At 40.1% G+C, this 12,361-nt stretch overlaps 1 protein-coding gene across 1 annotated transcript; it reads right to left on the bottom strand.

The window, feature by feature from the left end:
* Nucleotides 1–3,753: 3,753 nt before the first annotated feature.
* Acot13 (acyl-CoA thioesterase 13) lies at nt 3,754–4,373 on the bottom strand. Its single transcript, XM_012514916.2, has one exon. The coding sequence runs from the start codon at nt 4,273–4,275 to the stop codon at nt 3,862–3,864; it is 414 nt and encodes a 137-aa protein (XP_012370370.1). The 5' UTR covers nt 4,276–4,373; the 3' UTR covers nt 3,754–3,861.
* Nucleotides 4,374–12,361: the final 7,988 nt, after the last annotated feature.

The following is a 12,361-nucleotide window of genomic DNA, read 5'->3' as shown; positions in this document are numbered from 1 at the left end:
CTTCCTCCCTTGTCTCACAAGTGGTTGTGCATAGTTGTCTCTCACCCAGAGGGGCAGGTTGGTGCATAGGAATAGTCACTTATAGGTATGGGGACCTTCGTTTTCTCTGCTTCTCTGCCTACCCTCATTGAAAGAGTATCATGGATTATTCCAGAAATATCCTGTCAAGGTTTTCTCACATCACCTTTTCCTGGTCTTTCCTTTAATTCTCTACCTCCCAAATCATGCATTCCCCCTCAGAGTGTAACCATTACCGCTAGATAGTTTCAGATCACTGATTATCCTGTGCTCCTCCTCCATTTTCACTCATTCAAAACAAAGCAAGCAAACAAACAAAAAACCCAAAATTCCTCACCTGTTAGATTAAATGTCAGTTGGTTACATAGCAGAGGGAGCTAAGGCGGATCTGGGCAAACATCCTGAATAAGGCAGAACAGTAAGAATGTGTTGATTTTATTTGAAAAATTGAAGGAATTTCAGAAGTTAGGGTTACATAAGCTCTTGTCTGAAAAGCACAAGGTACTGAGTTCAATCCCTGGTACTGCAAAAAAAAAGTTAGGGTTACTTTGGGGGTAGTGTGTAACAGAAGTCTAGTGTTAATTTGTGAGGTTTTGGTGTTTTTGAGACAAAGTTTCACTATGTAGTGCGGGGTGACCTCAAATTTGTGGTGATCCTCCTGCCTCAGCCTCCTAAATGTTGGGCTTTCAGGTGTTTGTTACCAGGCCCAGCCTCCTAGTTTAAGGGGCTTGGCTAGGGACACATATCACAGCATCCTGTGAGTAAAAAGGCAGAAAAATCTACCTTCATTGTACTGCATAGACATCATATGTAAAAGAGAGAAAGAATTATCTTATAATGTTGTTCTTTTTTTTTTTTTTGGTTTTTGAGTAGGCAGTAAAAAGTGCAATCGAATTTTGAACCATTTTGAAACTTCATCCTCCCTTTCTCCTTCTCTTTTCTTCCTTTCTTTGTCTCATTTGCTTCCTTTCTTTCTGTACTGATTCATCTCTCCCTTTCTTTTTTTTTCTCCCTTTGTTTTCCCCCTCTCTCTTTTCGTTCTTCCTTTTCCTGCCCCACTGGACTCTTTTTTTCCCTTTGGTTCTTTTTCACTGGCAGCTACTAAGTAAGCATCCTCTGCTGCCTCCGCAGGGAACGGGACGGCTGTGCTGTGCTGTCCCCAGGGCCTCAGTGTCCATTCCTCTTTCCCTGCTGACTGAAGTCTGTGTTTTATCGGCTCTGCTATTCTTGGTAAAGAGGCCAATAAAATGGAGATAACAAGTCCCAAATCCCAGTCTTCAGGGATGCTTCATCTTGTCAATGAGAGATTAAAAAATAATGGCTGGGGCCTCAGCATCACTGGCTGCAGCCAACTTTAAAAAGTCCTGATCGGACCATCTGGGCTTTTCTTTTTTATTTGTAAGGCTATTTTTTCCCTCATCTTTCACACGGCTTTGCATTTCCCTCATTAAGTTTTATGGCTGGGAAATGAAAAGAAAAAGGTAGATAGATACATGGTTCTTGACTCCAAAATTTAATCATCGAAGAGTACCCTTTGAGTTCATCAAATTACAATTCGATTGCACTTTGTCAAAAGCAAATATAGCCATTATGTCTTAGAGTTCAAAACCTTGAAGTTTCCTGGGCTGCAGTTTCTTTCCAGGGGCTTGACAGAGCGGCTTGCACCCACTGGCCACTTTCCCACTATGAATTTAAATATCTTCAGGGCACCAGGTCCTGGAATAAGCATTTTCTACCTAATTGCTTACTCTTTGGATGGATGAGTGCCATCTCCTTTCAAAATCGCCTGAGCACGTCCCTATTACGCAAGGGTTCAGAGGATGGCAAAGCCCAGAGAATATCCCCCAAGCATTTTTGCCTCTTTACTGAATTGTTCAAGTTTTAGGCTTTAAACAGAAACAGTTATATTCTTTAAGGGCTATAAATGAATTTTACTGACTGGACTTCAGAAGGAAATAAAGGTAAGTGAAATAGATATTTTCTTATTTGTGAATGGAGATTTCAAAGTCTTTCTTGGCATTGATCATAAGTATTATTATAAAATGCTTACTTTTCTTTCAACACCTAGATTTCTGGACTGGCAGGACTTGAACCTTTTAACCCAGTACCTAATACTTTTCTTTCTTCTGTTTGTGCGGTCAGGTACCCAGGCACAAATGCTACAGATGAGAGAGAAGCGTGACTAAGGAGGGAAGAGTGGTCGGCACGGGGAGGTAGCAAGGACAGTGGGTGATGGGATTCCACCAGTGTGGCTAAGGAGGTACCACCACCAGTGCACTGCTTTGTGTCACACAAAAAGGCACACCCTACAGTGGGGCCAGAGCTCCTAGTGCTTTCAAGGGAAGCTGACTATTTTAATTAACATATGAACTCTTGCAATCTTTAAATAGTGATTCTTCCTGGGATAACTAAGTGATGTGTCAATCTGAGTTAAAAAAAAAATGATATCTCTGGGTGTGGCTGAAGGCCTTACTAAAGAGGGAGGACCCTCCCTGGGTATGAGAAGTAGTAGCCAATAGGTTTGCTTCTGGAATGGAATTAAAAGGAAGTAAAGAAGGGTCAGTCCTGTTTGTGCAGGGGAGCTCAGGCCTTCATCTGCAGCTTGGGTGTTCTCTTCTGGCTTCTAGCACAGATTCTTCAGCCTCCAGTGCAAACGCTTTGGTCTTCCATTGCAAAACCTTTGGCCTCCTGATACTGACTAAATAGGCCTCTACAGTGAGCTCCAGGCCTTCGGCTGGATCCATGGTATCTCCAGCTCAGATTGCCTTCCATCCCCTTCTGCACCTGTCTCTGTGGGCAGCCATACAAGCTAGTCTTACCAAATCTCACACACTTGTGTATCCTGCATGAAATCTGTTTCTTTACTAAGCACTGACTGAGACACTTCCTTGTAAACATTACACAGACCAAACAAAACTTGGTGTTTTGGGTAAGATGTGAGGGCTCTCATTGCTTGAGCTTTGATTTAGAGCAATTTTTACTTCTAAACAATCATTTTATGACTAAGTCATTGATATTTCTATTTAAGTATTTTATTTATTCAAATTGTTCTCTACCATTGACAAATTTCTGTAAAATATAAAATGTGTGCTCCCCTTACACTTCCAAGAAAAGATCTTGTGTAGGATTTTTTTTTTTGTGTTATGTGATTTTGTCACACTTTATTATTTTAAACAATTATGGCACAATCTAATTTTCCAATATGGGCTGTAATAGATAATCTATTTTGAAGTTCGATGATCTAAAGGAAATGAAAATGCAGTAAGGCATTTTGGAGCTGGGAAAGACTAAGAACTGGCTGCTGCTGCTATGGTCAATTTAGTGTTTCCCCAAAGTTCTAATCCTAAGGGGATGGCTCTAGGTAGATGGGGTCCTCAGGAGGCACGTGTAGTATCCCTAAGTGATCCCTTCACTGTCATGTAAGGCTGAACCAGGAAGCCCCTCACCAGTTCTGGAAGAAACTTACGAAGTTTGTTTATAAGCTACCCAGTCTAGGCAAAGATAAATCTAAACAGCTATTAATTTATATTTGTCCTTTAGCTTCACACTGGACTTTAATCTTAGAGTGGGCTTGCTGGCTTTTTTGCTTTACCTATTTTCAAAATACTTCAGAACTTTTTTCTGTCAACTGTCATGAATTGATTAAAAAACAAAAAGTGAAAAATCCAGGCCCCTCCCACCTCAACTCTGCTGTACTTTTTCCACAAAGACAGTATTTCTCTCTATGTATTCTTCCACAAAGACAATATTCCTTAGCTATTTCTAATTCTGCTCATTTATTTTGAAAACTTGTTGAAATCAAATTTACACTGGATGCTTGCTGTTGGGTTCCTTCAAGCCTGCTCAGTTTCCCAGGTGTTTTGTGTGTCTTCCTTGTGCTATCAGCTTTCCCGTGGCCTTGTTGGTCACATCCACAGAGGCAAAGGCAAGTGTCTTTCCTTGCTTCAAAATATTTGCTGTAATTACTATTTCTTCTCCTATTTTAGCAGGTGACATGTACGTTATGTTCATGTCAACACTAACTCCTGGCACTCCTCTCTCTGTGAATACCAGGGCCATTGTTGAGATGCTGTCTATTAAGGTGGCCGTGAAGCCACCATGCAGCGTGCCATATTTATTAGTGTGCTCTTCTTCTACTTTCATTTCACAAATCACTTTCTCAGGCGCAGCAGAGATGAGAGTCACCTTTTCCCAAACTCTATCAAAACCTGGAGCTTTGCTCATGATCTTCATCGCTTCTCGCGCATTCCGTAACATGCTGCTCCCTGCGCACCGACTGTCAGCTTGGAAGAACGAAGGACCGCAAGTCTGCGACCGAGTAATGACCAAGGACCTGCGTCTGGCCGCCCTTTATGCCCGGCCTTGTGTAGGATTTTGTGACTGGACCTGAAAGAAAAACATAAAGTGATCTTGGTGGGGAGAGACTGAAGGACAGAGAGATGGCAAGAGCATGACTTGCGACAGCCCAGCACATCCTCTTCATCTGTGTACCTTGGACTCTCGAATATTGACTATTCCAAGAAATGCTCCTTGAAGAGACATCTCTGCAAGTATAAGTTCCAACTTCCCATTTATTTTTGGCACCTCGGGCTACTAAAGTACATCTTCGCTGCTATTCTACACGGCAGTTCTTTCAGAGGGCAGGTTTCTTGGCATTTTTTAGAAGCCTACTTTATATACCCAGACTTATCTTGCCTGGCCTTTGGTGGGCCATGGAGAACTACATTTGAAAATGTTGCCTGGGTGTTTTAAGGCTCCTCTGGTGAGGAAAGGAACAGCCACCAAAGTATTCAAGCTAATGAAGTTTTAAGAGGAATTTTAGAAAATTGACATGTGGGTTTGGGGATTCTGGTAACCAGAAAATAGCTACCTAAAGACCTTACTTCTCTTAAAGAGATGATAGGTAAGATTAAATTCCTTTAGCAGCTTCCTTTCCCTTCATTTCTTGCATTACCCCTGAATCTAACATACTCCTGTGTACATTTGTATGCGATAGCGCAGAACCCAATAATCCAAATGACAAATAAGAAAATACGGTTTGTTTATTTGTGTGTGTGTGTGTGTGTGTGTGTGTGTGTATGCTTGTGTGCTTTGAATTTTCTTTTTCTAGTTATCAATTCCCTAAGAGCAGCTACTTAAGTATTAATAAACATATATATATATATATATATATATTTAGTTATTAAAAAAATTCACTCAGAAAATTTAAATTTTGCTTTTCTTGCTCTGTATTCCAGTCCCATTCATTTTCCCCAGCCAAGTCATGTTCCCATTCCTTCCACCTACCCGGGGTAACATTAGTTTCTGTCTTCTTTGATCTTCCATAGCTCACCTGGCTTCCATTCCTCATCCTACTTTATATCATTACTCATGGCGACGGTTGTGTAAGTTATTCAAGGCAGGTGAGGCAACTTATAAATCACTGATCTCTCTCTCTCTCTCTCTCTCTCTCTCTCTCTCTCTCTCTCTCTCTCTCCCTTTCTCTGTCTCCTCCCTCCCTCTCCCTTTCCCCCTGAGTCTAATGAAGTGTCCAGCAACATGAGGAGGTCACTAAATATTTGATCGGAAGATGCTTGGGTGTGATTTTCTCATTCTTCCTAGGCATATAAAGAGAGCCCCTGGTTTCTCACAGGTGCTCAGAAAGTACTACACACACACAGCCTCTGGAAGTGGAGACACTGGAAGTGCTAGGGTCCCTTACACAGAGCCACAGGGAATGTGGCACTGCAGCCACGTGGCAGCCAGCCAGCCAGCCAGCCAGGCACCATGCTGTCCTTGCAACTGGAATCTCCCAGCTCCCATGCCAGATGCTTTTCTTGGTCTGCGGGACATATACACAAAGGCTTTGCTGACACTCTAGGATCCAACCCTGGTCACCACATCAGCCTAGTTTTGGCATTTTACATCTTCTCTCTCATATGAAACATGGACTTAAAAGTTTTTCACAGAACTTCAGGAAGGATTAAATGAGTTGCTATATATGAAACATGTGGTGTACAGCATTTAATTCACACTCACGCTCTGTAGTTGCGGGCTTGCCGCACTAATTGCCCCCCACTCTGTCCGATCTGGAGTTTCGACCTTCATCTTTTTCTCCACTTTATCCTGGATTCCATTTCAAAGCAATTTTTTATTTCCCTCCCAATTCCATGTTCTGAATTAATGCGTTTTTGTATTGTGAAACTAATTACTGCAGAAGGAGGTAGATTTCAGGGAATCAGAGGGACTTATCTCTCAGGGTCAGATGCCCTGAATTCGGTGAGTAAGTTAAAGGACAAAATGCAGGAAAATAACATCCTTGCCAAGCATGTCTAGCCAGGAAGTGAAACACAAGATGAATACAAGAGACACTGCTAAAGTTCGGGGATCAGATTGAGCAGAGGTGCATCAAACTCCATCACAGGTCAGGGTCAGAAGGACTAGCTTTATGGATCTCACAACCTTACCCCATCCTTGCAATCATCCCTTGAGACCACAGTCTGAGTCTCAGAGAGTTTGCTGCCTGTCTCCAGCCAGTGTGGTCACCTTGTCCCAGGGAAACCTGTGTGCATTGTAGGAATTGTTCAGAAACAGCAAGTTGTTTGTATAATGACCTCAGGAATAAGTATTTCCTTTTTATGAAAATAAGATTCAAACTTTCTTCCATGGTATGTACAGCATGGATGATAGACCTAGCCTCGATACTTCATGACCTTCTTGTATTGAACCCTCTTCTTCTTAGACTGAACTCTCCTCAGATGGGTCACTGCTTAATTCTGAAGGGCGCCTTAGAACCTTGGCATATAGTACACTCTGGTGGAAGTTACCCCTTATTCTTTGTTGTGGCTTTGATCTTTGTTGAAACCTCCAAAGTTAAACCCCTCCCTTGGCAAAACCCCTTCCTTGGCAAACTAATTTCTATTTCAAAGCAGGTCTCATTTCCACTATACAAATTACAACTTGAAAATGTGTGTGTGTGTGTGTGTGTGTGTGTGTGTGTGTGTCCTCTAGAATTTTTTTTCCTTGTCACTGCATGGGAATAGAATCCCATGGTTATAAGCACAGAATTTTTCTTATTTACCATTGTACTCCCAGGAGCCAGCCTAGCTCCTAGTATTAAATTTTTAATGAAAGAATAAATGAATGAATAATTTGTTTTCTTTTATCAACACCCTGGACGTGTAGGCATTGTGTCAGGCGAGAAGTATGGAGAGATCATTCAGCTCCAAAACTTCAGTGCTTTGGCTGTGATTTTCAGGCCGGCCTCTTTATGATTGGAGAAGAAATTGTATTTAGTTGAGGATGATGGCAGTTTTATTTAAGGAAAGACATCCAGGCAAGGAAGAATGCAAAGGGTATCTCCCATGAAAAGACAGTTTAAGGTTAAAATAAATATTTTGGAAGAAATGGGAGCAAATTATCTCCATTTTCAACTTAAACTCCCCGGTTCCCTGAAGATCTTTCCCCTTTGCAAATGGATTAACTCTAATAGCCCACCATAATGTGATAGCAGCAAACTTGTTGGGTGGTAAATATCCAACCTTCTTTTCTAAAGACACGAGGGGAAGGAAATCATGCTCTGAAATGGAGCCGGCAGTTACACTTGCCCGGCTAAGACCTACAAGGGCCGTCGGAACTTTGCTGCAGGGCAGAAGCTGGTCACCAGCTGGGCTCAGAAGAGATTGCTCCAAGCCCCCTGCCCTGACACTGCACAATTAGGTGCATTTCAGTAAGACTTTTACCTTTTTTTTCCCCCTGCTGTTCCACACTGGCTACTCTCAGAGGCAAGATCCTGGGCTGGATGGACCATTGGTCTGGTTCCACTGGGGCAATTCTTGTGCTTTGATGGTCTTAAACAACCTTGCTGAGAGATAAATGTGATTCTAAGAGGATTTTGAGATAAATTCCCACAGCTATGGTGATAAAAAAAACATTTGACTCTAGTTTTGATGTAAGCAGCAGCCCAAATATTTAAAGTCATTTGCTTCATTTACTTCCTCAACTGTCTCAGCACTTTGAAAAGACACGACTTCCTTGGCCCAGAGTAATTTCTTTATTTATCCCACAGGGACTTTTACGCAGACCCCCGCAAGCTGATTCATTTGTAGAAGTGGCCACAGTTACATTTTCTTCTTTTTCATATTTGTTCTATTTAAGACTTGGCTCCCTCCTTTCTCCAAATTGTACTGTATATTTAACTCTCTCAACACACGACTCTTAGTACATCCTGCTTGATGTGAAAACTAGCATAAGAAACCAACGTTTCACTAAGAGATCATTGTCAGGCAGTTGAAGGAATATCAGACTTTTAAGAGAAACTATCAAAGGTAATTGACTAGCTAAGCCTGCTTTGCTATCATATGTTAATTAAGAAAAATGGGTTGAGTATTTATCACATGCTGGTGCTGGCAATGCCTGGTTTCACAGAGATGAGCTGACAGCCTGCGTCAAAAGACCCTTGGGTACAGCTGCAAAAGGAATAGAAGCATGTATGCCCACAAAAGCATGTGCACAAGATTCATAGCTGAAAATCTGGAAACAACCCAAGTGTCCATCCACTGATAGACAGACGTACAAAAGGTGATGTATCTACACCATGGAATGATACTTGGTAAGGAAATAATGAAGGAGTAATACATTTTACAACACACTGAATCCTGAAAATGCTATGCTAAGTGAAAGAAGACAGGGACAAAGGTGCATAACGGACGATGCCATCTAAATTAAATGTCCAGAGTAGTGAAATCCATAGGAAGGGAAAGTAGGTTAGTGGTTGCTGGGAGGTGTGGGGAAAGTGAATGGGGACTTACTGCTGGTAAATGAAGACTTCCTTTTGGGGGATGACAAAGTTCTTAAATTAGATAGTGACGTGTTCATCACTGTCTGAATACACTAACTGAAAAGCTGTGTGTATACTCCGTAAGTGTGAACTTCATGGTTACATCTCAATAAAACTGGTACAAGCAAGCAACAGTCAATGAGCAATGAAGGGACAGTGAAAGGAGCTCCATTTAACTAAATGGAAAATGACCCAAGGGAGTTGCTATTTTAGGTTAGGGGGACCAGGGACAATCTCTCTTGAGGAGATGACATTGATAGGAAGGAAAGGCCCCAGGTACATAAAGATTCTGGACCAGGAGAGCATTGGGAAGAACAATAATGCTTCACATATTTGGAGGCTGCAAAACTGTGGCAAATGATCAGGAAAGGGAGCAATCAACTCAGAGATGCAGGCAAAGGCCAGCTGTGGTAGGGCCTTGCAGAAGGTGGTATGTGGTAGTTTTTAAAAAATAGAAAACTATTAAAAACTGCGGGGGGTTAAATTATTGACATTTTAAGAAAGACAATCATCTCCATTTTTTATAACCTGAATTATGAAAGCTGAGATGGTTCGGGACCCATGGTCATACGTCATATAAAAGACGAAGGGAGAGACCCAATTGAGACCAAAGAAGGCAGAGGCATGCAGATCTAGTAATGTTTGAAAGTGGAATTGACAGGCCTGAGACAGATTGCTGAGCCCCAAAACGTTTACTATAGAATGGAACAGAAAGCTAACTATACGCTGGCTGAATATCACGTGGCTGAAGTACTTGAGCTAAGTAGTGTTTCAAATTTTGTATTTTTCAGAGTGCAGGACATTTGCATATGCATAATGATCTATCTTGTTATTGGGACCTAAGTCCAAACATAATATTTACTTATATTTCATATACACTATAAATATACTAAAGGTAAATCTATATGTTATTTCCATCTACCTATGTTTTGGCTGTGTTTTCACTCTTCATGTGATGTTAGGTGTGAAATTTTCTGCTTGAGTGATGGTGGTGCTCAAAAAGATTTAGCTTTTGGAACAATCTGGAATTTTGATTTTTGTCCTAGGGATGTACAACCTGTATTCACAAAAAGACTTGCATAAGATGTTCAGAGCACCAATATAATTAATAACCTCTGGGGCCAGGGAAATATATTTCATATACACTGTAAATATACTAAAGGTAATTCTATATGTTATTTTCATCTACCTGTGTTTTGGCTGTGTTTTCATTCCTCATGTGGTCTAAGCACCTTCCTAGCAAGCGCAAGAACCTGGATTTGAGTCTCAATACCATGTAGTGAGACCCTGTACCAAATAGTTAAAAGATTAAAAAAATATTTTTAAAAGATCCTGAAATGAGAAATCACACAAATGGACATTGGCAGTAGCACAGTTAAATACATTATGGCTCATTCACACAATGGAATAGTCATATCAACAATGAGAACAAATAAATTCTGAAGGAAAGAAATAAGACACCAGCATACAGTATTAGAGTTACAAAGTTGGAAAACTGGATAAGCTAATGAACAGTGGTAGAAATTAGAAATTTGGTGGTCTTTACTAAGTACAAGCAGTGGGTGGCAGAAAAAAGGAGTAAAAGAGAGCTTTAAGGATGCTATTAAAGCTCTACATTTTTTTTTTATTTCAGTGCTAGACACAAGGGTAATTTGTTGAAAATTTATCAAGTTGGACACATAAAGTTTTGCTTTTATGTCTATGTTATCAAACATCATTATAAAGTTAAAGAATGGGCCAGACTGACATGTCAGTGTTTATCAGGGATTCCCCAAACTCTCTGCTTCTGGATTAAAAATGGGTTTGAAATTCAAATGAACTAAATCCATATCAAGTATGGCAAATATTTGAGGGCCTGGGTGTCCACAATCTTACTATGATAATATAACTATCAAGAATAAGTATATGCAATTTTGGCCACATTACTGCTGGAATGTTACATTTAGTGACATTGTTTTTCTATCTTAGTAGCCATTCTGACAATCTTCCTTAGTATGTTCATTTTAATTAAGGCTTAGCAACAATCTTATGGATATTTTTATAGAAGACTATTAATTTTAGAGTGGAGTTTTAATTATCTTAGTACTTGTATTAGTTTCTTAATTTATTTTATTTGTATGCATTCAGTCAGTGAGAGATTAATAATAGATGAGTTTCTAAGATACATGCAGACACTATGTTGCTGGATTATGTACTATGTATGTTGTACTGGATTTGTACTTACCTGACACAGGTAAGTGGATAACCATTACATACAGTGTTGGTGAACAATGAGAATCTAATGTTAATGTATCTAAGTGATTAGAGGTTCCTCTGCCCTCTAGGGCTTTAAAATTTTATTTGAGGGCTGGGGAGATAGCTCAGTGGGAAACGTGCTTGCTTGGCAAGCACAAGGTTGTGAGTTCAATTCCTGGGTACCACAAAATAAATAAATAAATAATTTTATTTGAACTATTTCAATTTTAGGGAAATGGGTCCAATATTAACTTTCCCATTTTACAGATGAGAAATGATTGGAGAAAAAGAAAAAAGTTTATCTAAGTTCTCCAAGCGCAAAGAGTGGCTTTTCTCAAGGATTTTGCTTGAACAAGAACAAATTCTTGTTCTTCCCTGGAGACTAATTGGTCTTCCCAATAACCCTGAACAGGTTATTATCTACCTAGAAACAAATACATAAAGCCCATATTGATTATTCTATCAGTTTGTAGCAGAGAACAATTGGTATGCACAGTAGATCAAGGTGCTAGTACATTATGAGCCAATTTATCACATTTGTGAAGAAGCACTGTTCAGGGATTCAGTGGGTTTTACCATACAGTCTTTTTTTCCCAGAACCAGGGATTGAACTCAGGCTCTTGCACTTGCCAGTCCCTGGCAAGCACTTATTCTACTGAGCCATCTCCTCAGCCCTCTAAGTAAAGTCTTAGAGTCAGTGCAACGTCCTATCTTTTATTGGGGACAGGTCAGGGCTGTAGGCATTATAAATTACTACAGGAGGTCTAAGATGGTTTGAGATTCCAGTTATATTTATTAGTAAATAAAACAGAAAAGATTGTAAGCTTGACAATAGTTATAGGCCACAATAATGTTTGGGGTCAGGAGATATTTTAGAATATTTCCACTTCTTCTTGGATTAAATTATAAACCTGAAGAACAGTATTTTTTTTCAGACTGTTTCTTAGTGGGGAAACTCTAGAATAACCAATTATACCATGAATTAGAACCAGTGGTTTACAACAAAGTAGGGATTACATGGAAGATTTGTAATCTTTCTCTGAGTTCCCCTTCTTCCTAGAACGAAAAAGTAGGTGGTAGAAATGGGACCTCGTATATCTACCATGAGTTGAGGGGAACTGTTACAATTCATAGAGTTCCAATCATAAGCCATTGTACATCCAGTTTAACAGCAATTCTAAATTTTCTTGGAACTACAATCTCTTTTCTATGAATCTCATATATTTCATTTATTCAGTGTCTAGACTCTCAAACCATTTGAACACAATCTGGGCCATTAGATAACACTCA

Source organism: Octodon degus, unplaced genomic scaffold, assembly GCF_000260255.1.
Source record: "Octodon degus isolate 3935 unplaced genomic scaffold, OctDeg1.0 scaffold00003, whole genome shotgun sequence".
NCBI classification, from domain to species: Eukaryota; Metazoa; Chordata; class Mammalia; order Rodentia; family Octodontidae; genus Octodon; species Octodon degus.
Note: the sequence above shows the minus strand (reverse complement) of the source record. Positions and strands in the feature narration are given on the sequence as shown.

What these genes read in the sequence shown, in the direction of transcription:
- Acot13 (XM_012514916.2), bottom strand. Translation starts at nt 4,275, where the DNA reads ATGTTACGGAATGCGCGAGAAGCGATGAAGATCATGAGCAAAGCTCCA.